Source organism: Vespa crabro, chromosome 9 (assembly GCF_910589235.1).
Source record: "Vespa crabro chromosome 9, iyVesCrab1.2, whole genome shotgun sequence".
Taxonomy (NCBI): Eukaryota; Metazoa; Arthropoda; class Insecta; order Hymenoptera; family Vespidae; genus Vespa; species Vespa crabro.
Genome location: NC_060963.1, coordinates 1,952,871 through 1,979,883, shown reverse-complemented (window position 1 = coordinate 1,979,883; position 27,013 = coordinate 1,952,871). Strand labels below are relative to the sequence as shown.

The 27,013-nt window shown below is 30.2% G+C and overlaps 5 protein-coding genes across 26 annotated transcripts in view; 3 read left to right on the top strand and 2 right to left on the bottom strand.

Moving 5' to 3' along the window:
* Positions 1 to 625: 625 nt before the first annotated feature.
* On the bottom strand, positions 626 to 3,872 carry LOC124426444. Of its 7 annotated transcripts, none has more exons than XM_046968129.1 (7): positions 3,478 to 3,872; positions 2,639 to 2,856; positions 2,339 to 2,569; positions 1,986 to 2,246; positions 1,512 to 1,895; positions 1,280 to 1,428; positions 626 to 1,184 (listed from the first exon to the last, which is right to left on the bottom strand). In XM_046968129.1, exons 1-7 carry the CDS (start codon positions 3,647 to 3,649, stop codon positions 947 to 949), a joined length of 1,653 nt encoding a protein of 550 aa, XP_046824085.1. In that variant the 5' UTR covers positions 3,650 to 3,872; the 3' UTR covers positions 626 to 946. The 7 variants fall into 7 exon arrangements, with proteins under 7 accessions (XP_046824085.1, XP_046824087.1, XP_046824088.1 ...); XM_046968131.1 differs by having other exon boundaries at positions 1,986 to 2,237; XM_046968132.1 differs by having other exon boundaries at positions 1,986 to 2,249; positions 2,663 to 2,856.
* Positions 3,873 to 6,439: 2,567 nt separating this feature from the next.
* On the top strand, positions 6,440 to 10,429 carry LOC124426846 (myb-like protein P). Of its 5 annotated transcripts, XM_046969004.1 has the most exons (6): positions 6,440 to 6,974; positions 7,069 to 8,964; positions 9,058 to 9,243; positions 9,542 to 9,714; positions 10,069 to 10,175; positions 10,258 to 10,429. In XM_046969004.1, exons 1-6 carry the CDS (start codon positions 6,912 to 6,914, stop codon positions 10,311 to 10,313), a joined length of 2,481 nt encoding a protein of 826 aa, XP_046824960.1. In that variant the 5' UTR covers positions 6,440 to 6,911; the 3' UTR covers positions 10,314 to 10,429. The 5 variants fall into 5 exon arrangements, 2 of the variants coding, with proteins under 2 accessions (XP_046824960.1, XP_046824961.1); XR_006942804.1 differs by lacking the exon at positions 9,542 to 9,714; XR_006942806.1 differs by lacking the exons at positions 9,542 to 9,714; positions 10,258 to 10,429 and having other exon boundaries at positions 7,069 to 8,971.
* Positions 10,430 to 10,595: 166 nt separating this feature from the next.
* Positions 10,596 to 14,189, top strand: LOC124427030 (protein halfway). Its single transcript, XM_046969455.1, has 9 exons — positions 10,596 to 11,595; positions 11,713 to 11,811; positions 11,898 to 12,304; positions 12,500 to 12,814; positions 12,909 to 13,078; positions 13,211 to 13,393; positions 13,466 to 13,624; positions 13,703 to 13,819; positions 13,891 to 14,189. The coding sequence occupies exons 3-9, from the start codon at positions 12,022 to 12,024 to the stop codon at positions 14,161 to 14,163; spliced, it is 1,500 nt and encodes a 499-aa protein (XP_046825411.1). The 5' UTR covers positions 10,596 to 11,595; positions 11,713 to 11,811; positions 11,898 to 12,021; the 3' UTR covers positions 14,164 to 14,189.
* Positions 14,190 to 14,262: 73 nt separating this feature from the next.
* LOC124427028 (probable ATP-dependent RNA helicase DDX52) lies at positions 14,263 to 17,872 on the bottom strand. Of its 2 annotated transcripts, none has more exons than XM_046969453.1 (12): positions 17,243 to 17,872; positions 16,871 to 17,104; positions 16,536 to 16,778; positions 16,287 to 16,472; positions 15,927 to 16,182; positions 15,696 to 15,768; positions 15,423 to 15,626; positions 15,258 to 15,348; positions 15,037 to 15,159; positions 14,805 to 14,955; positions 14,650 to 14,725; positions 14,263 to 14,563 (listed from the first exon to the last, which is right to left on the bottom strand). In XM_046969453.1, exons 2-12 carry the CDS (start codon positions 16,955 to 16,957, stop codon positions 14,350 to 14,352), a joined length of 1,704 nt encoding a protein of 567 aa, XP_046825409.1. In that variant the 5' UTR covers positions 16,958 to 17,104; positions 17,243 to 17,872; the 3' UTR covers positions 14,263 to 14,349. The 2 variants fall into 2 exon arrangements, with proteins under 2 accessions (XP_046825409.1, XP_046825410.1); XM_046969454.1 differs by having other exon boundaries at positions 17,666 to 17,872.
* LOC124427027 overlaps positions 17,176 to 27,013 on the top strand; it is a 26,921-nt gene continuing 17,083 nt past the window's right edge. For 3 of the 11 annotated variants that reach the window (XM_046969443.1, XM_046969450.1, XM_046969441.1), the window contains exons 1-2: positions 18,330 to 18,472; positions 26,276 to 26,381. In XM_046969443.1, coding sequence (XP_046825399.1) covers positions 18,341 to 18,472; positions 26,276 to 26,381 — 238 coding nt within the window. In that variant the 5' untranslated portion in view covers positions 18,330 to 18,340. Of the gene's footprint in view, positions 17,302 to 17,881; positions 18,203 to 18,329; positions 18,473 to 22,546; positions 22,693 to 22,765; positions 23,089 to 23,121; positions 23,767 to 24,801; positions 25,152 to 26,275; positions 26,382 to 27,013 lie in introns of those variants that run through there. The other 8 variants (XM_046969452.1, XM_046969449.1, XM_046969444.1 and 5 more) reach the window with 6 other exon arrangements.

The following is a 27,013-nucleotide window of genomic DNA, read 5'->3' as shown; positions in this document are numbered from 1 at the left end:
AGCGAATATTTTAATTATTATAAGAAAATTATGCATAGTTTCACTTGTAATCCAGAAACTATCTATCGGAAATGTCTTCTTGTTCATTTTTTATTAAAACTCATGAATATCCGATTCATTATTACTTTCGTGCAAGAAAAATATTCAAAATCTCAAATAATTATAAATGCATTTGAAAAAGAAATACCTATTCTGATCTAATAAATAAATCAAAAAATAAGAAACCATTCACGAGTTAATCTACGAAGAAATTTATTGAATGATTAGATCTTGGAGATCCAAAGAGAATTGATCCAGAAATCGTCAAAGTCAATAAAAATTCCGAATATATCGATATTGCACATAATTAACCCCAAGATAAAAATTTTTAATTGAAATTTTATATTAAAATTATTTTTAATTTCTCGCATGTTTCCATCTTTTTAATGTTTAAACGGATCTACTATTGTTTAAATATTAGTTTATTGTATTCCGTGTATATTAAAGATTGTTTAAATAGTTTTACAATTATTGAAATTATAAATTATTTAGCTTATTCTTATAGAAAGATAGAGTTTCGATGTTTACTTGTTGAAATATAAAAGAATTCTATAGAATATTATAGAATTATAGGATATATATCATATATATATGAACAAGTTTCTTTATTGATAATATTATTGACATCTAAAATTATATTTTGTCCCTTATTCTACCTATTATCTTATTAAAGTTATATGCACCTTTACCAATAAACTAATATTATTTATGCATATTACTAGCTTACAAATAAATCACAAATATTAGGATTATTTATATATGTTTGAATATAATAAAATACAGATATTTTATATAAAATTTTCTTATATCTAACTTAGATTACAAATATATATATATATATTTTTTTTTCTTATATAACTTAATCATACAGTCAGAAATAGAAATATATTTACAATATATTACAAACTCATCTATCAGAACCACGATAAGTGCTGTATCCAAATGGACTCAATAACACGGGTATATGATAATGACCAGTCGGATTTTTTACATCAAAAACTATTTCAATAAATGGATACATAGTTTCTATTCTTCTAAGAGTGAAATATTTGTCGATATCAAAATGTATTTTATATCGACCAGCAGTAAAATTAACTTTAGCATTATCTACCAAATCTGTACATCGACCATTCGGACCCGTATTACTGCAAACATGTATTTTCATTATATACAATATAATAATATCCAATATTGGCTTTTATGTTATTTTTATAATAGTAAACAATTAAAAAAATAATACCTCTCATTTAGAAATGTCCATCTACCATCCATAAGTTTATAAAGACTAACTTGTAAACCTCCTACAGGAATACCTTTACTGGTATCAATTACATGAGTAGAAACGCGTGGCTTTTTTGTTGTAGATTTAACAGGTTTCAAAATAACGTGCTAAAAAAGTATATATAATATAATTTATAAATATAGTTTATATAGATTAATATATTAAAAATAAAATCCCTGATTTGACGTACTTTCTTTGAGGATGACTGACTGGTGCTAGCTATGACCAATTGTTCTTGTGATCCTTTCTCTATTTTTAATGACTCACTAGTGACGCAAATAGGCTTCTTTTCCGTCATAACTAATGTTGGTATTTTGCTCTTTAATTTACTGAGTACATACTGAGTACCAGGTTGAAATGTACCACCTGTTAAAGTTAACGTCTTGCCACCTGATGTTAAAGTAATTGTTTTATTTTGTGCAGGTGCTATTGGAAGAGTATTTACTGGTTGTAGCACCCCTATTGTACCAGGTGTTCCAGTCACTGAAGAATTTATTTGGTAAGTTGTACCCAATAATGGTAAAGGACATGCCATAACTATTCCAGAATCTGTTTGAGGTTTTGCATCATCTTGCTAAAATATATATGTGTAATAAGAAAAAAAGCAAAAAAAAAAAAAAAAATGATCAACCAAATTATATTGTTGCTATTTGAGTGTAAGTACCAATAGCTTAACTCCAGATCTTTTTTCATTCTTAGCATTGCGTCTAAGAGATCTACTATTCTCACGATCCTCTTTCATGTTTTTATTATTATCTACAGATTTAACGAGATTTGACATATCTTGGATCTCTACATTTTGATCTTCAGATTCAACTATCATTTCCATTTGTATATTTTCTTGATCATCGACTTCTTCTAAATATTCACCGTGAACATGAGCCATTGCTTCAGCTAAAGTATCCCTGCTATTTTCCTGAAAGTCCTCCTTTCAACAATCTCTGTATGTAGTTATGTATTTTAACATATTTTAATAATATAATAACTCAAATGACTAAATTATTAATTGATACTTACTACGGATTCTATTTTAACTTTCTTTAACGTAGGCTTGATATCTTCCTCGTCAGATGGTATATGTAAATGTTCATCTTCTTCAATCTCTGCATATTCCTCTTCTCCCTCTTCTTCTTGTTGCTTCCCTTGGGATTCATTTAAATCTACATCATCTATTTCATCTAATCTTTCAACAACATATTCAATTTCATCTTCATTTTCTTCTGTTTCAACTTGTGTATTTTCCAGAGACTAAATATAATATAAAATATATCTTTTCTTTATATTAAATATATAAAAATGTATCCAACAAATGTATACCTCAACAACATTGTTTTCTTCTACCTCCAATTCAACAAGAGGTTCACATTTTTCTTCCTCTACTTTTGTCTTTTCTTCAGCCTCATGTGACAAAGCTGCTCGTTGATGTTTCATTGTACATGTATGTTTCAAAAGAGATAATCGATGGGCATGAAGATTTTTTTTGCAATAAGTACAATAAGCACGTGTCGGTTGAAATGCTACAGATGTTAACCATCCTGTAAATAAAGATTACAATTAATATATTATTTATATTTATCCGTCCCTTCTTCCTTTGAACGTATGACTTTTAATCAAACGTATAATTTAAATAATTACATAGTAACATTGGAAAATAACTAATGATGTTACTTAAACAAATGTTATTTAATATAATAAATAATCTTATCCACTTTAGATCTATATTATAGTTCCATAGATAATATTATTTAAAAAAAAAATAATAACAATAATAATAATGATAAAAACATGAAAAACAAAAATAGAAATAATAACTCAAGTACATTAATGATGTTTCAAGGAAACTATGCGAAGTAACTAAGAATATAGTAGAAAATAAAAAGGAACCACGACTAGGAGAAACTGCTTTGTCTCTATAATTATACAGATCTCAGACTATTGGTTAGATTTTATTCATTCGAAAAAGGAAGAAAATTTTGCAACTGTATCTCTAAAAATAAGCGCAGCTATCGTAAACGGTAAAAACCTCCCGCTTTTTCTATAACGCTTATTCCATAATCGATGTTCTTTGTGGACTTAGCGCGCGTTATAGATAAGACCATAGAAAAAGCATATAAAACGAGATGATTAACCTTCCAAGATAATTTATTTACAAATACCTTTGAAATCCGGCATCTGTTCCCATTCTTTACGATATCGTTGCGTATAAACGCGAGTCTTGGCATGACTGATTTTCCCTGTTGGCGTCAGTCGTGGTACTGTCCCAAGAAGATTGGCGCGTAACGCAGCCTCATTAACAGCGATCAGTGTCGCAGATTTTTTCTTCTCCATTTTTTAAAAAATATATCGCCGCTATAATTCAAAAACTTCTGTATCAAGAAACATCCAAAATCGTAACACGAAATCACTAAATAGTTTTTTCACGTTAACGATATGGTGGAGAGGGGGACACAAGGGGAACGAAGAAGATGCTTATCTTGCCTAGCCTAGTACCGAAGTGAACTCCCTAGCAATGGCCGACTACTACGACGCTGCCATCGATGCCTTTGCTTTCTACTTCTTGCTTCCTTTCCCACTTACCCCCTACGCCACATTTCTCCCACCAAAATCTCAAAGCAACGCCATTTCATGACACTGAGTCGAGCAATCATATTATAACCAATCGGGAACTAACAGCCATCAGTAACGACAGTAACGTATACACTCTATGTTCTACCTATCATATGTCTCAATGAGAAAAATATATCTTCTTTAGTAATAGTACTAATTTTAACAAATAACATCTTTTCTTATATATCCTAGATTTTAATTCGCTAGTATATAAAAGATCATTCTTAGTTATATTTATTAATTTAAACTTTTATAAATTTTGATGATTAATTTTTATGAATATGTATTAAATATTTCTTTGTCCCAAATATATTTGTTTTTTTTTCCTTTTTTCTTTTCTTTTCCTTTTTTTTTTTTTTTTTTTTTTTTTTTTTTGTAACAGCAATGTTGCATTTCTAACTCGTTCTTAAAATTTAAAAAAATATGACGTAATAAATATAGTTATTTTTAATTGTATTTTTATATAAAATTTTTTAATTTAATAACAAAATTGTATATACCAATAATGTATTTCAATATTGTAATAAAAATAAACAATTTTACACGCTCGTAATTTGGACACCTTCTGAAGACAGCACTGAAGATATTTCGTAATCAGTATTAGCTGAGTCGATATGCGCGCGCATTTAGTATTATTAATATGATTGAAAAGTAAATGAATTTCTTTTATATTGTAAATAAAATAAAAATTAATATCGTATATTTCATGAAATTTCATGATATTCGATTATAAACAACAGATTCTTTGATTTGCTAGTTTAAAGCTTTGTTTTAGAAATATATTTCTTAAAATGAACAATCATAATACGACTTTATTGCGCCATCTACAAACCCCTAATAATTGCTAGCATAGTAGTAGTCAGTGGTATTTTCTTTAGGGAAAATTGAAAATCTTTATCAAGTAATATTTACCATTATACCTTCAAATAGATATTTTATATTTGCTTAATGTAACTCTAATTATACTTAAAAAATATCAATTAGTTTATTTATTCAATGAGCCCACATTCTCCTCAAACTTTCATCTCTTCATCTCTTTAAATTTATATTATTGTATTTAAATGTTAACAAATAATATAAGAGAATTTTAATTTTATTATTTTATACATATTACTATAAATTTGTGTATCTAGACAATTTTAATTATTTTATTTTATACTCATTTTTTTGTTTCTGTCACCTATTCTTTAAAGTATTTTAGCATTTAAAAGTATGTCTTCTTGAATGTAACATTTGGATCAGTGTTCTATTCAGTTTTGATCTGTGATTAAAAGTGAAAAATCATGTAATATAACAAATAATGTAATGTAATGTAATTATATTGCTTGCTAATATATAAATACACATATATACAAAAAAATTACAATCACAAAGAGATAATTTTAAATCTATATTTTAAGTTGTCTACATAGATTAACAGGTTTTAATTTTAATACATATTTTCATTAAATATATACATTTTGCAATTTAATTATGGCCATGAATGTGGTTCTCCAGGTGCTAGTTCTCTCCCATATAAAGCAGATTTATCTCTGAATTTAGTTAATCTTAAATCTTCTTGTTTGTCTAAGTAACTTCCAATTACAAATCCAGTTATTGGAAGAATAAGTGGATAATAAACGTTTAACAGATATTTAAAAGTTATCATGTTGATTAGTTTACGTTTTAATTATTATGTTGCTTCTCAAATAACTGTTGTTCTTTCCACAAACGAGTACGCTTTAGATCGAAATAAATAGAACTTGCTGTAATCGTTGGAAATAAGATGATCAAACAATATCTATTGATATAATAGCCAAGCGATTTGGCAGCACCCATCAAACTGTAAAAATATAAAATACATGTTATACAATAATACAAATTATTAAAAATAAATTATTAACGTTAATTATTCTGATCAATGCTTATAAATAATAATAGATGATTAAATTATTATATTATAAATTATTTACTCGTTCTTTTAAAATATCAATATCAATATGCATTAGTTAGTTTATATATATTCATTATATCACGAAATATTCTACACATTATTTATAAAAAATTAAAAAATATATAATTGCGTAACGTATGATTAACCTCAACGGAGAGTATGTGAATACGTATATAAATATGATGCAAACAATATTGTCAATAAGAAACAATTACTTTATAGTTATTAATATCGTAATTTAATGTTATAAAATTATTCTCTTTGAATTATTTACTTTCCATTAATGTTTATAAGTAAATTAGCTCGTACTTCGCAAGGAATGTGTATAGACCAGTATGAAGCAGTATAGAGCTGACTCTGACAGCGTTAGTCCTAATATTACATTTCAGTTCTATATATTTCTTTTTCATATGTATATATTCGAAAGGAGTATTTGAAAATTTACATTAAACTTTTTCTAAATGATATTATGTATGTAATAAAATAATACTGATAATTGTAATATTAAATGAAAAATAATATCGAGAATTTTTGATTAAGGTTGATTTTTTTTTTAAATATGATTAACGTTTACCTCGATATATGTTAATCAAAATATTAATAAATTCTTTTCTTCGGTTTCGTTTATCATAAATTATTATTATTATTATTTTTTTTTTTTTCTTTTTTTTTTTTTCACAGATAAACTTAGTTCATAAAAGATTTATGCTGCAACAAGAAGATGACGAAAACTTACAATTCTACTGACTATTCTCCTATTCGTTGAAAACAAATTTTTGAAGTCATATTGACCAATCCTGATTAAAGATGTTTTTAGATATTTCAGAATTCACGTTTTTGTTATACCAAGTTATTTTCTCAAAATTTAAATAATTTATTTCTATATGTTTGATTTATTACAAATAATCTATATTAATGTCAAAGTTATTAGAGATTATCAATTTATATGAAAATATATATTTTCGACTGTTATAACCTTAGATGAATGAATAATAATTATTATCATTTGAAATTTGTTATTATTTGTATTAAATTATTAAATAAATAATAATGGCGCAGCAAGCGTATATTTCTTGCATAAAAATTAATGGTGTTCCTATTCTTCCACCAATGGTAAGTATATTATAATAAATGATTTTAATTATCAACATACAGTCTATTATCTATAGAATATTGAAAAATAAATTTCTTCATTTCTAATTTTTAGATAACCGAAGACGTTAGAAAAGAAGCAAAATATTATAAACATTTAGCAATTCAAGTAGAAGAAAAATTAAAAGGTTTATATGATACAAAATTTAGTGACAAGAGTAAATCTATAGAAAATGATATGAGAATACAGGATATTGATCACACATTTAATTTTGATAATGAAAATGTGATTCCTAATGCAATGTCTAATATCGATGTGGATGAAATACCTATGAGAAATACATATGATGTTAAAATGAATAAAAATATAGATATTCAAGAACAAAGTAATAATTTCGAATTGGTACATGAAATATCTTCCAATGAAAATATTGAAACAAATTTAACAGAAAGGCATTCACTTAGTCCAAGATCAACTGTCTTAAGCACCGATTCGGCTGAAAGTCTTACTGATACAACAAAATCAAAAGTCAAACAAAATATCTTAGATACTTGGAAACCTGAAGTGCCTAAAACTTTAGATATTATCCCTATTACATTGGATAATTCAAATATATATCAAAGAGAAGAATTTTCAATGATAACTGAAACAAATTCTATTAAAGAAACACCAAATCTTGTGCGTCAAGGTTCTTACATTTTGGACACTCCAAGTCCTATGTTGCTTGCGCACATACAAACAGAATTAAATAATACCAATGATCTTCCTACTGTGGATTATATTCCTACACCTGCAAAAAGTGTTATACGACGCAAAGAATGGAATATTACACAAACAAATACTGAATGGAAAAATGAAATTAAAAACAATGAATTTAATGTCATGGATAATCAGCAGACATTAAAAAATTCAAAGTGTAAAAGAAAGAGTTTATCTAGCAAAAGTAATCATAATTTATATAAGACTGAGATTGAACAAACAATATTGGAACCACAAACTCGCATGTATCAAACTACAGGATCCGTAGATTGTATACAAATGATGATTGAGAAAGAAAATATCTACAAGCCTGATATAAAAATGAACAATAATAAAAAGAAATATAGTATAAGCAACAATGATAAAGAAAATCATAGGCCACAAGAATGGAAGGAGAGTAAAAACATTGCAGTGTTAAATACAACAAATAAATTAGGAGGGTCATTAGGAAATTTGCATGATATTGAAGCACAAATGCACAAAATTAATGAGTCACAAAAATTAAGGACATATAAACATAATGAGAGTTTTGATGAAGAAAATATAAATAATGATAAAATAAATGAATCAAAAGAAAAATGTAATTCTGCCAATATATCTGAAAAATTATTGACTATCTTGAAAGAAATAGAAGAAGTACATAAAAGACAAATGTCTGAATTAGTAATTCGACAACAACAAGAGCAATCTTCATTACAAAAAGAATTTGAAAAGCAACAATTACTTTTATTGACAGAAATAAAGAAATCTTTTCCTGAAATTTCTCCAGTGATAGATGACAAATCTTTGTCGTCTACTTCTTTGGATCAAGCTGTATCAATAAATAATTCTATTTCTAAAAACACTCCAACAGATACAAAACAAGAAGATGAAGATTTAGAATCACTGCCTGTTGTTCAAAAAGACACTTTATTATTATCACCAAATCAACGTGCATTAAGTCCAATATGTCCACTAAATTATATTTATTCCAAAAATCATTTTAATGATGTAAAAAAACATTTGAAATGTTATGAATTTATTCAATCGTCACAAGGCGAAGCCTATGAGACCTCCGTGCCCAAATACAATTGTACATTGATTAAAAATAGAGAAATACAAGAACATATGAATAAGAATAAAATTAGTGATTATAATTTAAGTATAACAAATGAGAGTAAAAAATCTACAATTAGCCGTCGATTATTTCCATTAGACTGTAAAACTGTACATGTTCCCATCATTGACAGTTCTATGTATGCAGAGAAACACGTAAGATGTAAAAAGAAAAAAAGTTCTTTGTCATATTAATATATTTTATATATTAAAAATATCCTTGAACAATTGAAAATATTTATATTACAGATACAAGCTGCATCTATTATCAATGCGTATACACGAGGGTATTTAGTACGCAGGTTAATGAAAACAGATCGTGTGATTACTTTAAAAAATACATACAAAGAAGCATTGCAATGTATGCTTAAACTACATGTTGATGCACCTCTTGATTTATCAGAACTGCATTTTTTACGTCGTTTACAATTACAGGTAACTTTGGTTTCACATTTACAAAAATAAGAACACTTGTGAATGCTTGCTAGTTAATCGACATATATTTAGAAATTACAATTCATTTTTACTTTTCAAAGTGAATAATAATGCATAGAATTTAATTCTAATAATTCTTTAAAATATAAACTCTATGTTATAATTATATATATATATATATATATATATATAAGAGTACTACTATCATAGCATTAATAGTAAATTTGGAATATTATAAATTTGCATGTATTTCTTTAGTAGTCCCATATATTTATGATAAAATTGTCATTTTCAAAAGTGTGATGCAGCATCCATGAATATAGTGGAATTATTTACTCAAAGTCCTGCATACAAAATGAAAATAATAGCGCATGATCGTGAAATTAAACGGTGTCGCACTGAACGTCCAACTTCAGCACGATCATACTCATTTGCTACCCAGAGGACCCTAGCAAGGAAAAAGCTCAAAGAGTATGATTCTGTATAATATAGCACTTTCCATATTCTCATCTCCTAGAAGAACATATTTAGACTTTATACATATTATTTAAGAAAGTAATTTATTTATATTTTTGCTACAAACCTTTATTAGTTGATAATTTAGTTATTTATTTATTTTTTCTTTTTTTTATACTAGAATCTACTTTGTGTAAAAGAACTTCTATTTATATTATTTAAATCATAATATTAATAATAATATAGCATGAATTACAATAAGTTTATAGGATTATCAATGTGATATTTTATATATCCATCCTATCATTATATTATATATACTACATTTAATAAATATTTTATCTTTATTATTTATTAATGCTCTTATAGGATGAGAGATTACCAATCGCCAATTATCACTCAATTACACTCATCTAGAGCTAGATGTCAGACTTGGACTTCTGAAATTTCACAGCATCTTATCTCACCGAATACACGTAAGTTATATGTTGTATTAGTTCAAGAATCATAAATAATGATTGATAAGTTGATACAAATGAAGCGATACATATGTTACAGATCAAACCATTAAAAGAAGTACTAGTGCAGGAACAGTTAGAAAACCATGGAGATGAAATAAGATCACTGTGCCTTTGAATGTTACTTCTAGATATTCTTTGTACAAATCATAATCTTGTAAATATTCTTTTGCCTGGGGTGCCTATATTTTTAATAAATTTATTTCATACGACTTCACATACATTCAATATTTTCATTTTTAATGTATATTTAAATGAGATAACACATAAGTTGAATATTTATGTTAAATTTTATATTTTATTTATTCAATAAAAAATTTTTTAACATTATAACATCTAATATTATAAATATCACGAATTTAGTCAGTTAAGTTTATATAAATAAGCTTTATAAGATAAGTAAATAAATTCGTAGTATATTTATGTACGTAATCAGATATGATCTACGTACAAGTTCATCAAATATATTCGCGTTCGATGCATAACAAATAATCTTAAAAAGAAACAGTGATTCATGCAACAAGTTATGATTCGAATCGCAAGAAGAGAGCGTAATAAGTATGACACTTTGACCAATTTTAGTTCGTTAGCGGGTCAACCCGAGTGACCCAAAAAGTCCTCATGGTTAAGTGAATTTACTCGTTTATGTCAGTTCATAAGATGAACGAGAAACTCTGATAATTTTCTCTTATCAATGCAATAAAAAGAATAACAAAAATTGTATACTCACATTTTTTTTTTTTTTGTTAGCGTTATCTTTTCGTCGACGAAAGTCGATGAAATATAAACATATCAAATTTAGTTATTATTATTATTATTATTTATAATTTTATCTCGAGAAAAAGATAAGAGTCCTTTTTGTTAACAAATAAAACGTTTTAATACAATCGAATTTTATACCACATTACTTTTAATCCCGACATTAATATAATAATTTAATTAATAATAATACCTTATCAATCGCCATAGATAAATTTAAAAAATTAAAATGAAAATCGATATCAGTAATATATCAATTTATTGCAGGGTCAGTTTTCATATGGCGGGAGGAATGGAATATTATGAAAATGAGTAATAAGACGTGGAGGAGAGTGAAGAAGAAATGAAAAGAGTGGGAGAAAGATAAAATGTTGACATTTTCATGTCCATCATTGTATATAGTTGGCAACGGTACAAAAGGCTTATGTGTGAAAACAAGTACACGATTTAGACAAATTATTATATATATATATATATATATATACATATTGTATATATATTCGTAGTAATAATTATAACAACAAGAAAAAAATGTGTGACGTTAATGAAATAGTAAGAATCTTAATCAGTAAAGAAAGAAAAAATTTGTCGCCGTAGTTTCTCTTTGTGAATGTTATCGGTAAGCTAGTGTATATATATATATATGTATATATATATATATATACACACACACACACAACACACACACTCGTATGCATCCACATATCGGAAATATTATCTCAGAAATAATATTTAGAAAAGAGAAGAGAGAAGAGGAGAAAAGGAAAGAAGAACTCTACAAGTATAAATAATGGGATTAGTCGGCTAATGGGGTAAAAAGAAGACGATGAAAAAAGTATATAAAAAAAAAATATATATGTATATATATATATATATATATAAATAGGATAGAATAAAAAGGTGAAAATTATTTTTTCAAAGGATATCGTTAACGCATAAGAAAGAAATTTTGTCAATTAAAAATCTATAAAGAATGTAAATGTGAAAGGGAAAAAAAAAAAATATTATACGAGGTTGATAAGAACGAGAAATTTTTAATGGACAGATGCAGTGCCAAATAGTGATAATATGCCTTTTGTATGTGGGGGTGGTGTATGCACGTACAGAAGAAGATCAACAGGCATCAAGTAGTTCCAATACCAACGGAATTACAGAAATTTTTTCAGGACTTTCGGAACAATGTTTTTATCGGCCACCATCCGATTGTCCTGACTTAAACGTCGATTGTCCATGTAAGAAAATTAATCTATCGCGCAATTACGAAAGTGACGCAGTACTTTGTTGCAATTTAGATAATCATACTCTCAAATATGGTTTCTCATGCGTTGGTAAGCCTAATTAATAATTTTTTTTATCCTTAAATAATTTTAATATATTTATAACAGTTTATGTCTTAAGATTTATACGATATATATATATATATATATATATGTATAATAAAATGTATATATTTTTTATTTTATAAATGTATATTAGTTTTCTAGTAAAGCGTTTAATGAAATTTAACAATTTATTGCCATTAGGATTTCAATCAAATATATCTTATGTTCATATTCGTAATGCTACCTTGGACACATTTGATGCCACAGAAACACGATGGAGAAGTTTAAAGTCACTTGCCATAACCGATGGAAGAATAAATCGTGTCAAGGGGCAATTCCTCATATTGGCACCAATGTTATGTTTGAATCTTTCAAATAATGCTCTAATCGAAGTAGACAATAATTCATTAATTAGATTAGCACAGCTTACTACTTTGGATTTATCTTATAATAATTTAACGCATTTACCTGCACTGAATACAATGAATGGTAGAGAATTTTGGCTTGACATTTCTGGTAAATGCACATTCTATTATCTCTTTTATATTGTTATAATATTAATGCACATATGGAGTAATAGCCAAATAGGATATCACTTTGTTATTCATAGGAACTAATACTCTCTGGTGTCATGACATTTATCAATATATCAATAAAACAGGAGAGAAACAAATTAATTTTAATAGGGAAAATGAAACAGTATGTTCTGCAAGTAAAACATGGCATTGGTTTAATACTACAGAACAAGTACCATTGCAACAAGTGCGTTATCTTAGTCTGGTATGTATTAATATGATCATAAATTTTTTAATTTGTTAATTACATTTTATTGTCTATCTATGAATCATAATAAGAAAAAAATGTATAATATTTATATGTAATATAAGATGATAAAGATTATTTTATATTTAGTTGCAGACAGAATGTCCAAAAGGTGATACTTGGCAATGTCAATGTAATTTTAGAAGATTAGATATAGTCGAAGGAAAACCACCTACATTAGCAGTAAATGTGGATTGTAGTGGGATACAATTAACAGAATTACCAGACAAATTACCACGCAACACCATAGCACTAAATGTTTCTTACAACAATGTATGTATTTAATATTTCTTTATTTATTCCAAAAAAGAAAATTATTACTTCTTATATTAATTTCATTCATAGATCACAGTATTAGATGATTTGAGTACCAATCCATGTTATGAAGATATACGTGAATTTTATGCTGACTATAATAATATATCATCAATCAATAAATTAGAAGGTTCCAAATTTTTAGATAATTATGCACTACTCAGTTTAAGATACAATAAAATTAAATCGGTAACAATTTATTAATTATATTTATAATGAATGTAAATATTTTATTATCTTTAGTTATGAAATATTTTATTCTTCCAGCTTCCAACTTATATTTTAAGTCTTAATGTGCATGATAAAAGTTTTGTAAGTTCTCGATTAGTTAAACTTGGTGGAAATGAATTGCATTGTGATTGTAATACTGCTAAATATTTAAAGGTAAGAAAAAGATTATAAGATGATATTAATCCTAATGTATTTTATTATTAATTTTATATTTTAATATTTAGGTGTGGTTGCAAACACGTATATTAGATTCAGATGAAGTTTTATGCGAAAATGTAAAAGAAAAGGTGGTTGATTTAGAGCCATCAAAAATGTGTGTCTATCCTGGAGATTGGACTGATTATATTTATTACATAATTGCTACTGAAGTGATATTATTGATAAGTCTGATAGCTAAAGTTTCTTATGATTATTGGGTATTTAAAACTGCTGGTTATTTGCCATGGCCAGCCAATAAGATGCCAAAGCTGCCTTGTGATTGGCTATGTGAAACGTAAAAGAATATTATATTGATAATTATAAATACGTTATTTTTTTATTTCAATATATTTCAAAGATTATATATTTTTTATTATTGGTCATATAAAAAATGTATATATAATCAATATCAAATCTTGTTTCCATGACATATATTATAATAAAATGAAATTTACATATTTAATATATCTCTCTGATTGGTATACTTAGTGCTTATCTTCTGTAGTTTTTTTAATATTCACAGGATTTTTTTTATTCAACTTTTTTTTCACATGTTGCTTATATTTTGGTACTGTCAATATAGTATCCCGTTCAGGAGCTGTTCGTTCAAGTTTTCGCCTCTCTTTTTTACTATGTTTTTTCATAGCAAGCATATATTCTGGAACATCACAACCTGATGCACGCATAACTGTTGCAATACTAATTGAAAAAAGAAAGGAGTATAATATTTTATTATAATATAATATTCTAATTAATATTTTTAATGATTAATGTGTTTAAATAACCTTCTTAAATTTGTTGTATCCTGTTCTGTAAAAAATGTAATTGCTTTTCCTTTATGACCAGCTCGACCAGTTCTACCTACATATAAAAGTATTAATAAACATTTTACTTGTAACAAGTTTTACTTGTAACTAATTTTTATGATTATAATACAAACCTATTCTATGTATATATGAAATAGTAGATGGTGGAAAATCATAATTAATTACAAGGTTTACACCTTTGAAGTCAATACCTCTACCCATTAGTTCTGTACATATTAACACCCATATTTTTCCTTCTCTAAAGCAACGTACTACATTATCTCGCTAAAAGACAATTTTTCGTACACGATATTAGTAACAATAATCCCTTTGATTTGTATTAAAAAATACTTTGTATAACATTACCTGTGTTTGAGTTCGATCAGCGTGAATAACATCAACATTTATGCCATCATAAATGAGTTCACTAAAGAGTTCTTGTGCTCTTTCTTTGCTTTGTACAAATACTAATACCGGAGGTGCAATACCCTTTTAATTATAAAGAAATTATCTCAATAGCAATATTGTTTAGAATATATGAATAAGTAATGTTATGTCAAACTTTTTACATGTGATATTTTTCATACCTTTAGTATAATATTTCTAATTGCTACAAGTTTTCCTCTTTCACTACCAACAAATAATAATTCTTGTTCTATAAGATTTACAGCAGAATTTCTAAATAAAAGAACAAAGACAAATGTTACAAATAATTGATAAAAAGAAGTATCTATCATTGAGGAAATATATACCTTTGACCGACAGTAACAGTAATAAGACCTTTGAGGTTTTTGCGACACCATTTTGTTACTACAGGTGTAGTCGTTGCACTAAACAATGCACGATGTAAATTAGAATTTGTACATGCCGTTGAAATTTCTTCTAACTGATCTCTGAAGCCTCGCATTCCATCTTCAAAAAGCTTATCAGCTTCATCTACTATTAACCATTGTACGCTGAAAGTATTATTTTTATTAACTATTCATTATATAAAGTAAAAAAAAATTTTATTTTTTATATCTTACTTAGCTAAGGAAATGGCAGGTGGTTCCTGTTTCAATAAAAATACTAATCTTTTTGGTGTAGTAATTAATATATCTGCAATCAAAGTTAAATATATATATATATATATATATATATATATATATATATATATATATATATATGTAATTAAAATATATTAAAGTACAATAAATTAATAATACAAAGAAAAGACACAAATATGATAAATTACTAAACCAATGAAATAAACGTACCAAACTTTTGTGAACTTTTAGGGCCATATTTGGAAAGTGCTTGATTAATTTTACTTATAATATGTATTCTAAAGCCATAATCTTCACTAAGCCGTAAACATTCTCTATATGTTTGTTTAGCTAATTCTCTAGTGGGACTTAAAATAATAGCTCGAAAGCCCTGTTTTTGTGGACCATTCAAATGATGAATGATTGGTAATAAAAAAGCTGCAGTTTTTCCTGAGCCTGTTGGGGCACAAGCCAATAATTGCCTATTCTAATTATAAAAAAGGAATGAATATTATTTACTATTGCATATTTTTTGTAAATAATTTCTTTATCTATTTTACCATAATAAAAACTTATGGGACATAAATATACCTGCAATAAGACAGGTATTGCCTGCATTTGGATAGGTGTTGGTTCTTCGTAACCACATTCTTTCATATTATCTAACAATTTTTTAGATACTTGATATTCTGTTAATAATTCATCAAACGTAGCTATGGATTTAGGTACATGACTACCAGTGACTGATATATGATGCTGATTACGAAATTGGTTGATCTAAAAACATAAGTTACAAGTATAGCTATTTGTATATCTTTTCTTTTACATTAAATTTCATACCTGTTCACGTTCCAATTTAATTTTTTTAGCTTCTGTAATAGAATTTTTATTCATTTTGGTTTTTACTTTACTTCCATCTACAGGAACAGATATTCCTTCAATTAATGTTAAAGTATCAACCTTCTTTTCTTCTTCATCATCCTCATATTTTCTTTTAAGAGATGTTTTGCCACAAACATTGGCAAATTCATTTGTTTCTACTTCATCGATTTTTGGTATATTTTCAATTTGCTTATTAATTAACTATCGGAAATATATATTACTAAACTTTAGAGAAATAATTCTATTTCCTAACCTTATAATTTTGGAATTAATACTTATTAAAAAATTATTACCTTGAATTTCTTTGCATCTGATTGAAAGCGTTGCATGTTGAATTTCGATCCAACAGCTAGTTTCTTAAAAATATCATATGCGTCCATTTTAATACAAAGAATTATTATTCAGAATATCATAGAATTATTATTCAGAATATCACGTGTAACAGTATATAACCTAACTTGTCAAAATAACGCACAAGCTGGAAAAAGATGGCGCATAAACCATAAAGATAGTCGCCCTCTATATCGCTACAAAGAAAGTATCGATAAAACAGATTGAACAGTGCTCGTGATTTGCTGGATTTATTTCGATATAGATTGCCTATCGATAATTACGTAACTTCGAATAAACGTGTGAATTATTTGTGAATTATTAAGTCTGTGTACCTCTATTCTATTCTGCTATGTCTATAAACAGATGCATATATACATCCAGAAATCAGTCGGTAAGATAGAATATTATTATAACAACGTTCTTGAAAAATATTCTTATCGTTTAAAGTTTTATCCCATCTTTGTGGTTATAATAATAATACACAACACATTACTGATAACTACAGATATACGAATTAATTCACATTTCGTAATTATAACTATAATCTGTTCAACATTTGACTATTAAAACATATGAGGATAAATTGGCGGTAATTTCAAATTTCTAAATCACCGATAAAGATGTGTTCAAAAAAAAAAAAAAAAAAAAAAAAAAGAAAAAGAAAAAAAGAAAGAAAAGGCAAAATCTCTGACGAAGTGCGGAAGAAGGAATAGGAGGAAGTGATTTAATGGGGAAGGTTCAGTGACATAGATTACATCATTTCGTGTCGGGAAGTTTCGTCGATAAATCTTGTACGTTCGTGTATTGTCGGTGCGACATCGTCACCCTCTTTTTTCCCGTCCTGCCACGCCGTGTCCACTAGTAGATTTAGTAGGCATATTACGATCGTATGAAAAGTACAAAAGAAAAAAAAAAAGAAAGAAAACGAATATATCGAGAGATCTTAATCGACTGTTTTACATTTGTCATAGGTGTGGCTTCGTAGACAGAAATAGTTCATTATTATTGCGCGTGTCATAACTTTTTATCTCTCTCTATCGTAGTAGAGTAAGAGAGAGAGAGAGAGAGAGAGAGAGAGAGAAAGAAAGAGAGAGAGAGAAAGAAAGAGAGAGAGAAAGAGAGAGAGAGAAAGAGAGAGAGAGAGAGAGAAGACTTTCGTGCGCATACGTTGCGCGCAGCGCACCTGCATCGGTCCAATCCAGTAGGGAGAAAAATTTCAAGCCTGTCATCAATCACTCTCGTCGTAGGACAGAAAGACGACGAAGGTACATTCGCTTGGCATCCATCCGAGAGTAAGACGTTCGACGATCTCTTTTGACCAATTTTTTCTATCTCCCTCTCTCTCTCTCTCTCTCTTTCTTTTTCTTTTTCTTTCTTTCTTTCTCTCCTTTTCTCTTTATCTTTCTCTGCGAACGACAGAAAAAAGGACGATGCCCGCGAACAAGAGTAATCAGCTGTCGACGCCTCGCAAAGAGAAATCGAACAACGGACTAGCTGCGGGCAATTCGAAGAAGAAGAAACGCTCCTGCGTTAAGCATAAAAAACATTGCAAACAATATCTGGTGAGTGTGCGAAAGTAAAACTCGTTAATCTTTTCAACGATTGTATATACAATATATACATATATTATGTGTGTATATATGTATATATATATATATATATATGTAAATATAGTATATACACCGATGATCGAGATGAAGTTTCGAAACGTTCAGTGTCCAGTACGAAATTTCAACGCATGGAGGATCGTGTTCTAAGATTGGAAGTAGCATGGACTAGAGCACACAAAAAAGCGCATCGACAAACGTAGTGACACTTCTCGATTCCACTGTCGGACCTTTTTCTTCCCTGATCACTAATCCGTTGTGTTCTTCTTTTTTTTTTTCCTCTTTATTCCTCTTGCGCCTGTTACCCTCCTCTCTCTCTCTCTCTCTCTCTCTCTCTTTCAACGTCGTCCCTTTAACTCCTTTTTCTGATTGTCTCTCTCTCTCTCTCTCTCTCTCTCTCTCTCTGTCTTTCTCTCTGTCTTTCTCTGTCTCTCGTATGTATGTACATACACACCACATCGTCGTACGATAATGGTATAAACCTTTAGCGATCGACGCCGCAGACCGAGTACCAGACTAGAATGCGCACGACGCATGCGCGAAGCACTGATTATTATTTTCTCACAGAATATAACAGGATGCAGTGTGTGTGTGTGTGTGTGTGTGTGTGTGTGTGTGTACGTGTGTGTGTGTATGTATGTACTGTGTATATGCCTGATTTTTATGAGTAGTACTTGATATAAGTGATGAGTATGTAATTTAATTTACGTATCTATTAGTCGAAACTAAGTAAGAGAAAAATTCGCAAATGATAAGTTCTTCGTTTACGGTAAAAAAAAAAAAAAAAAAAAAAAAGAGAAAAAAAAAAATTGCGCGATAGTAAATTTATCAAAGGAGATCACTGATCTTTTAATATCAACGATCGTACAATAATTAATGGCTTTTAACGTGCTTAAAATGATTCCCGTGAGACTAAATGTTCTCTGAAAACATTTATCGTATTAAGTTTCGTTGGCTTGTATGTTTGTTGTCTCTCTCTCTCTCTCTCTCTCTCTTTTAATTTAACTTTCTCTGTCTCTTTTTTAATTAATGATTATTCACAAAAAAATATGGCAGAATATGGCGCGAAAATTGAATAACATTTACGATCAACTACGGTTGGTAAACTTCATACTATTTAATAATGACCGAGTAAATTTTTATGAATTAATGAACGAGTCAATTAAAAAAAAAAAAATATTTAACATATTTACGATGACAATTGATATACTTTTTTTTTTTTTTCAAATTCCCATCTCCTTTGGTCCGTGATACTTCATTTATCAAGTATAAATCAATTTTTATGCTTGTATGATAATTATTGGGTGGAAAGAAAAAAAAAGAAAATTTCTCTGTAAGACATGACAACATAAACGACATTTGATAAACAGACAATTGCAATGTTTTATTTTTTAACAGGACCTATAAATAACCCATTCCTTAAGTCTTCGTAGTAGTGTCCTTGGTAGAATATTTTTTTTTTAGGTTAGCATTGAAATGTATTTCCCTTAGAGACAATTATTTTTATACATACGTATTATTATTACGTTATATACATACGTATCTACATACGTATGTTAGATTTTTATTTCTATTATGCATCTACATGCGTTGACGATACTTGTACCATTTTATCAAAAAAAAAAAAAAAAAAAAAGAAAAAGTAAATAAGAATGGTAAAATTTTTTAAGAAATTAAAAATTTTTATAATAACATTTATGTATATATATATATATGTATATATATATAAAATACAGATTTTTATTGATATTAAATATTATTTCATATATTCTGTGTGATTCTAACGATAGTGATTTCAATTTTATTTCAATTAAAGTTTTTAATTCTTAGATACAAACAATAGTATATATTGATTTTGATAAAAAAAAAAAAAAAAAAAAAAAAAAAAAAAAAAAAAAAAAAAATAGATTTCGTTAATTCAGTGGATAAAAGAAAGTCCTCGATACCCGTTGATTTTTTTCTATGCTTCAAGTAGGTACGTTTTTATATGACAGTTTGTGTTTCTATGTGTACACGTGGTCGTTGCACGTGTATAGAATAACACTAGATGATTCCACTTCGACAGTATCTACTTGAACTACTTTGCTATTGTGTCTTGTATAGCTAAAGAAATTCAAGTTGACGTGCTATTTCTGTTACGTAAGAAGATTCATCGAATGTTCTGCCATTCTAATCATTAATTGTATTAAATACCTGTCATAATTATTATTAACTATATATAGATTAGATTAATCGATGGATTAAAATATGAATTTACGTAAGGGATTAAAACGAAATTCTATTGCAAATTGATCATGACAAGTTATTAAGTGATTATGAAAGGTGATCTAAATAAAATATTAAAATAAATCTAAGATCAATTACGTAGTTGTACGAATTGTATAATGAGTAGTAATTAAAAAACAAAATTTTTTTAACTTACACTTAAACTATACACTTTCATAATCACCGATTGAAATGGAGATCGAGTTTCTTTTTATTAAATATGATATTATAGTATGTAATGGTATAAGTACATTGACGCGTGTTGAGATACATTTGTAGACAAATAAAAAATGTCTTTGTTGATCTGCAAAAGTAAAAAAAAAAAAAAAAAAAAGAAAGAAAGAAAGAAAGAAAGAAAAATAATAATAAAAAACAGTTGCGCCTTCGCTTTGATGCAGTATAAAAAGAGAAAAACAATGAAGACAATTTAGCAGTCTAGGTCGTAATCTATGTGGGGGAAGGGGGGTTACAAACCTTATTGATTTATTTCTAGTAGACGCTCCATGTGAGAGAAGTTTTCCTGTGAGCGAATTTATTCTAGAGTTTTAGTCTCGCCTTACCCTCGAGTAGTTTATGTTAGTAGATAGATAGATAGATAGATAGATAAAGAAAGAAAGAAAGAGAGAGAGAGAGAGAGGGAGAGAGAGAGGGAGAGAGAGAGAGAGATATTGATGAGAGAATGTGGTATCCATTCATAGGATAGAATTGTTGTCATTCTGAAACTCAGAATAATTCCTTGCTGAGAACGATCGATTTGCATTATTCTATTTTAAGATCGCATGTCACAAAGCATGTTTGTTTAAATCCAAACCCATCGGGGAAACTAAACTCGATCGTCCAGGTAAGTGACAATTTCGTATGGCTCAAGATGATCATCCATGTTTACAAAAGGATAATAGAGCCTGTCCAAGCTCCTCTATTTGTAACATCTGTCTTTCTGCTTTTTGATAACGAAAGATAAGATATGGAAAATGATCGCCGCTTTATTTGAACAAAACCTTTGATGAAAAATGACAAAACCTTTGAGATATATCTTGAAATATATCTCAAAAGGCAAGAGAGAATAAAGAGAATGGAAAAATATAAACGAATGTTCCTCCTTTTCGCTTCACGTATCGTCACGTTTTTTGTTCTTCTGTAAAAAAAAAAATAAAAGAATAAAGAAAACAAAAAAAAGGAAAAAAAAAGAAAGAAAAAAAAAAAGAAGCTCTATTTTAATTACACACGCACCACCGTAGGTAGGAAATTTTTCTACGAATTGGGTCACAGTTATATCTACATACATACACCACGTACACACGTACCCCTCTGAATAGCTAGTGGCCATCGAATAACACTCGATGGCCCACGACGAAAGACCCCGCATCAGGATAGCATCAAGTTACGTTGCCGATCGTACTTACATTGTTTCCGAAAGTATTCTCAATCCAATACAAAGATGTGTATATATATATATACACAAAAAGGGATAGAGAGAGATAGAGAGAGAGAGAGAGAGAGAGAGAGAACCACGGTGCTTCGTTAAGCGAGTATCGTCTTTTCAAACGGGGAGCTAAATCACATTGTTTCTCACGTATACGAAAGCCAAGGCGGCCTCGGGGGTTTCTATCGAGCTCTATTCTATTTCTTCCTTCGTTTTGCCAATTGCGAACTTAACGAATTAACAGAATAATCTTCAACAGAATGTCTATCTATATTATCACAAATTATTCCACCCGATGACTAAAGTTAAACCGTTATACGACGAACCGTGAATTTTTTCAGCTTTGTCGCGTTCTTAAGAGAAATGAAGAAACTTATTGGTTCCCGAAGTGCTTGAAGGAAAAGACTGCTGCAAACAAACGGAGAGTGCGGGTGCACTCATGGAAGATAGTCAACGTTATAACCCCGCCTAGACATCGTGGCGCCTGGTACGTGACAGGACGAAAGGGGGTGGGTAGGGGCAAGCGGGGGTGGGAGGTTTAGGATAGGAAGGACGGAATGAGAAAAAAGAAAAGAAGGAACATTATTTTTTGGTAGGAGGTAAAAGGAAGGAAAAGGAGAAGGAGGAAGAAAGATCGGCCACAGGAGGAAACGGAAGTGATCTGAATGGAGAAGGATGGGTGAACATTTAGAACGATAGAATTATCGGAATAATAGATGTTCCCCTATTGCAGATATTAATCTGTTGTCTTGCGGGTTGCCTTATACATAGAGGGCATTGTCGAAGGAGAGAAAATCGAAAAGAAATTTAATGAAAGTAAAAGAAGAAAAAGAAGAAGAAGAAGAAGAAGAAGTCGGAAGGATGGAAAAGCGAAGATAAGTCGGTAAGTGGACTACATATAATGTAAGAAAAGGACCGAAAGAGAAGGGTGAACTCTGACCGTTCGTAACGATGAAACTAAGAAATGGTAATATTGACAACGGATAAGCCGGAGGCATGAAGCCAGAAATTCTAAGTAAGCGGAATAGACACAACGTACAACGACGACGACGACGAGGACGACGACGAGGACGAAGAAGGAGGAAAAGAGACGGAGATAGACACGAACAAGCGAGCGAATAAATGTGCGATTTAAAAGAGAGCGTGCGCGAGAGCGTAAGTGTTAGTGCAAGGAAAGGGGTAGGAGGGCAGTACTTATAAGGGAGGAAGAGGAGTGGTGTGAGAGAGAGAGAGAGAGAGAGAGAGAGAGAGAGAGAGAGAGAGAGAGATACAGGCAGTAGGGAGTAACCACGGGGGAGTAACGTTGCGGACTATCGACCCGGTACGGTTTAGCGCCTGCGCCCCGTCACAACCCTCCTGCCATGACTCGATGGTGGTGGTGGTGGTGGTAGCCGTCTTGCCGGCGACGCGGCGCCCTACGCAACGTCGGTGCGATCGGTGGTGCGACGTTGGACCAGTGCCTCTCACGATTCCGTTCTTGCTCCGTTCGTCTGGCCGTCTCGTCGTTTCGTCGTTTCGTCTCGTCGGCTAATCTCGAGAAGTCCTCGTCGTCGTTCTCTTCGTATGTGTTTCCCTCGACGAATTTTTCGCTTATTATTTTTTTATTTCCATTTTATCCTCTCTCTCTCTCTCTTTCTCTGTCTCTTTGTCTCTCTCTCTTTTTGACTCTCTCTCTCTCTCTCTTTCTCTCTCTCTCTCTCTTTTTCGCTTTTTCTCTCTCTGCTTAACATCCTCTAACACAAGGATATCCTTGTTGTCATCATATCTATCTCCATTTGATTTCACATGCATTCATTTCCATTAAGTGATCAAGAAGAAAATTTCTTCTACCGAGCGATCTGTCAAAAATCAACCTGCCCAGATGTATCGGCTATTGATGATCGATGAAATTGGCTATGTAATATACGTTTCGATTATAATCGCGATTGAAAAGGATAAAAGAAGAAGGGAGTAAGAAAACGAGAGAGAGAGAGAGAGAGAGAGAGAGAGAGAGAGAGGGAGAGAGAGAGAGGGAAAGAGGGAAGGAGGGAGGGTGGGAGGGAGCAAGGGAGGTACAGAGGGAGGGAGGACGGAAAAGGAAACCCTCGTGCTTAACGGAAAGACAGCGGAAAGCCATCGTTAGTGATGATCGAGTGACAGCCCTTAAAAATATTCGATCCAATCCTTTTTATCGGTTTTAGATTGAAAGCTCTCATAACACTTTGGCCAAATTTATCGATCACTTCTGTATTTGAAAAGTGAATTTTTTTCCTCTGTCGTTAATTACGATAGTTAAAAAAGTTACTCGAACGTCCAAAATATTTAGAAATAACATAACTTTAAATTCATTAATTGAGAAATTAAAGCATAAGTCTTAAAGCATAAGTGTTTAAAGCATAAGTCTATTAATTTTGTTTCGATTTTTCCTGTCACACGGATTTATCACGACGATGACATCGATGGTGATGATCATGATAATGATGATGATGATCATGATGATGATGATGATGATGATGATGATGATAATAATAACGATAATAATGATAATGATGATGATAATAATGATGACGATGATGACAACGGCGATGCTACTGCGTTCATGGGACTCTATTCCTAGAGTTGAGAATCAGAAAGACGGCATTCTCTTAGAGATTACATCGATTTGAAATTACATCAAATTAAACGACGAAGAAGAGGAAGAAAATCAAGGATAACAATAAAATACTAAAGAGGAAAGAGGAAGGAAGAAAATCGTGAATCTTTGTTGTGTATTATAATTGTCACGAATATTCAACGGGAGGAAGGCAACCTGGCCTGGCCCGTGGGCAAGATCGTCGCTTCTAAAGGACCCGTCGCTGTAATAGCGGCTGTGTGTCACCATCCTTGCACTGCCCCATACACCGCGGCCTCATGATCGGTTCATTCTGGAACCTTTGTCGTGCGTGTCCTTCGATGCCGATTGACAAGGTGAGAAGAAGAATCGTCGAGAGCGAATTTCTCTTTTGCTCGATCGACGTTTCTAGGGCGGTGCTGGTGGTGCCGCTGCCACCACCGTCGCCTACGACGATGGCGACAGCAACGGCGCCGTCAGGATACAAGGGAGGGGGAGAGTATTGCGGTAAAAACGTCTTTTTCCGCCTTCGCCAATGATACTTTCGCGGAAAACCGAAGGAGCTTGAAAAATCGATGAGAGAGTACTTTTATCAAATTATTTATTATTCCTTTCGATCGTTTAAATTCGTTCAAAGAATAATTACTTTTTCTTTTTTAAATATTTACATTATATAGGATTGGACCTCGTTAAAGTTCGATCGCGATAGATTTGATTGGAAATATTTTTACATATTGAAGTTTGTTTCTTTTTTTCTTTCTTTTTTATCTTTTCTTTTTTTCGTATTGCCGTAATTAAATTAAATATGAAAGAAAAATGATTAAGAATGAACGAAATATATGAATACGTTCAACGATAATTGCATGACTGCATCGTGGTCGTAAATTCATATGTAGCTCGTAATTATACTTTCTTGGCAAGGATTATAAAAAGTCCTCGAAGAAAGTTCGATAGTTTCATAGTTTTTTGCGAGTTCAATGTATTAATTCGCAAGATATCGTCGCTCGATGGAATTTGCGCATGCCCGAAGGAAATGACTATGCCATTCGTACCTAGACCGGCCCTTTAGATTCATTATAATTTTCAAACGATCTTTTTACGTGCAAAGCCCCGTTGGCATAGAAATTGATGGGTCAACGTATAATCGAACGCCAAGAAGCGTTGGGGCACCGTCCACGATGCGGACATATGTCAAATATTGCAGGTGTTGCGTAACAAAAGCTTGCGCGTTGGAAAGTAGTATGCTTTTATTTATTTTTTTTCTTTCTTTCTTTCTTTTTTTTTCTTTCTTTTTTTTTTCATAACTCCGCCTATTACGAGCTTCGATAATTAATTGACTTTTAATATCAAGTCCAAAGAAAAATTAATAAGATCATTTTAGAAACTTTTCTAACTGAGAATTAAGATGTAAAAAAAAGAATTAATACACCCTTTATAAATTTCAAGCCGTTCTCCAAATAACATTAATTATTTGTTACAGCAGCTCCATTCGGAATACAGGAGCACGTACACATGGCACGAATATACAGGGCCGCAACAAGAGCATACAATTGTTCGCCGGGCGCCTCAACCACCACCGACGTCCAGTAAGTTTTTTATTGGATATTAGAGAAAAAAAAGAGAAAAAAAAAAAAAAAAGAAAAACAACCCAAATATAGAAAAGACAATTCAACATTTTATCAAGCTTTTGTCGTAATCGTATAACAAATGATTCGCTGGATGACGTTTGGATGAGCATATAACATCATCATCGATAGACGTGAATCCATGGCCTCACGTATATACAATATATATTAAGATGAGTTTTTTTTTTATCGATGCGCTGAACATTAGAAACGCTATTAGAGTGAAATATACATATAACGTGTATATATATATATATATATGCATATATATGTATATATATATATATATATACACATATATATATACACATATGTGTGTATGTAGTATACGTACGATCACCAGCAACAAATCGTTCTTCCGCAGCTACGTTCCGCTCGCAATGAGGCTTCCCCTTCTCTCTACGGCCTCTTTTCCAATAGTCCGCTCTAAATCGTAGCTCTTTTTAAACAGCCAACGTGATTCTTCTCGTGTTCCGTTATTTTCCGATGGACTCATAAGTGGATCTCATTCGTAGACGTTGGCAAATATTTTTTTCTTTTCTTTCTCTTTTCTTTTTCTTTTTCTTTTTTTTTCAAGCTGAGCTTCGCTCAAT

Excerpts from the sequence above, each read along its gene's own strand:
- LOC124426444 (XM_046968128.1), bottom strand. The coding sequence starts at position 3,649 with ATGGAGAAGAAAAAATCTGCGACACTGATCGCTGTTAATGAGGCTGCG. Across the intron at positions 2,570-2,638 it reads AAGAAAACAATGTTGTTGAG|TCTCTGGAAAATACACAAGT; the intron begins GTATACATTTGT and ends TATTATATTTAG. Across the intron at positions 1,185-1,279 it reads TGGACATTTCTAAATGAGAG|TAATACGGGTCCGAATGGTC; the intron begins GTATTATTTTTT and ends ACATGTTTGCAG.
- LOC124426846 (XM_046969004.1), top strand. The coding sequence starts at position 6,912 with ATGGCGCAGCAAGCGTATATTTCTTGCATAAAAATTAATGGTGTTCCT. Across the intron at positions 9,715-10,068 it reads GCAAGGAAAAAGCTCAAAGA|GATGAGAGATTACCAATCGC; the intron begins GTATGATTCTGT and ends ATGCTCTTATAG. Across the intron at positions 10,176-10,257 it reads TCTTATCTCACCGAATACAC|ATCAAACCATTAAAAGAAGT; the intron begins GTAAGTTATATG and ends CATATGTTACAG.
- LOC124427030 (XM_046969455.1), top strand. The coding sequence starts at position 12,022 with ATGCAGTGCCAAATAGTGATAATATGCCTTTTGTATGTGGGGGTGGTG. Across the intron at positions 13,079-13,210 it reads AAGTGCGTTATCTTAGTCTG|TTGCAGACAGAATGTCCAAA; the intron begins GTATGTATTAAT and ends TTTTATATTTAG. Across the intron at positions 13,820-13,890 it reads ATACTGCTAAATATTTAAAG|GTGTGGTTGCAAACACGTAT; the intron begins GTAAGAAAAAGA and ends TTTAATATTTAG.
- LOC124427028 (XM_046969453.1), bottom strand. The coding sequence starts at position 16,957 with ATGGACGCATATGATATTTTTAAGAAACTAGCTGTTGGATCGAAATTC. Across the intron at positions 15,627-15,695 it reads CCTGCCATTTCCTTAGCTAA|CGTACAATGGTTAATAGTAG; the intron begins GTAAGATATAAA and ends TAATACTTTCAG. Across the intron at positions 15,349-15,422 it reads ACTGTTACTGTCGGTCAAAG|AAATTCTGCTGTAAATCTTA; the intron begins GTATATATTTCC and ends TCTTTTATTTAG.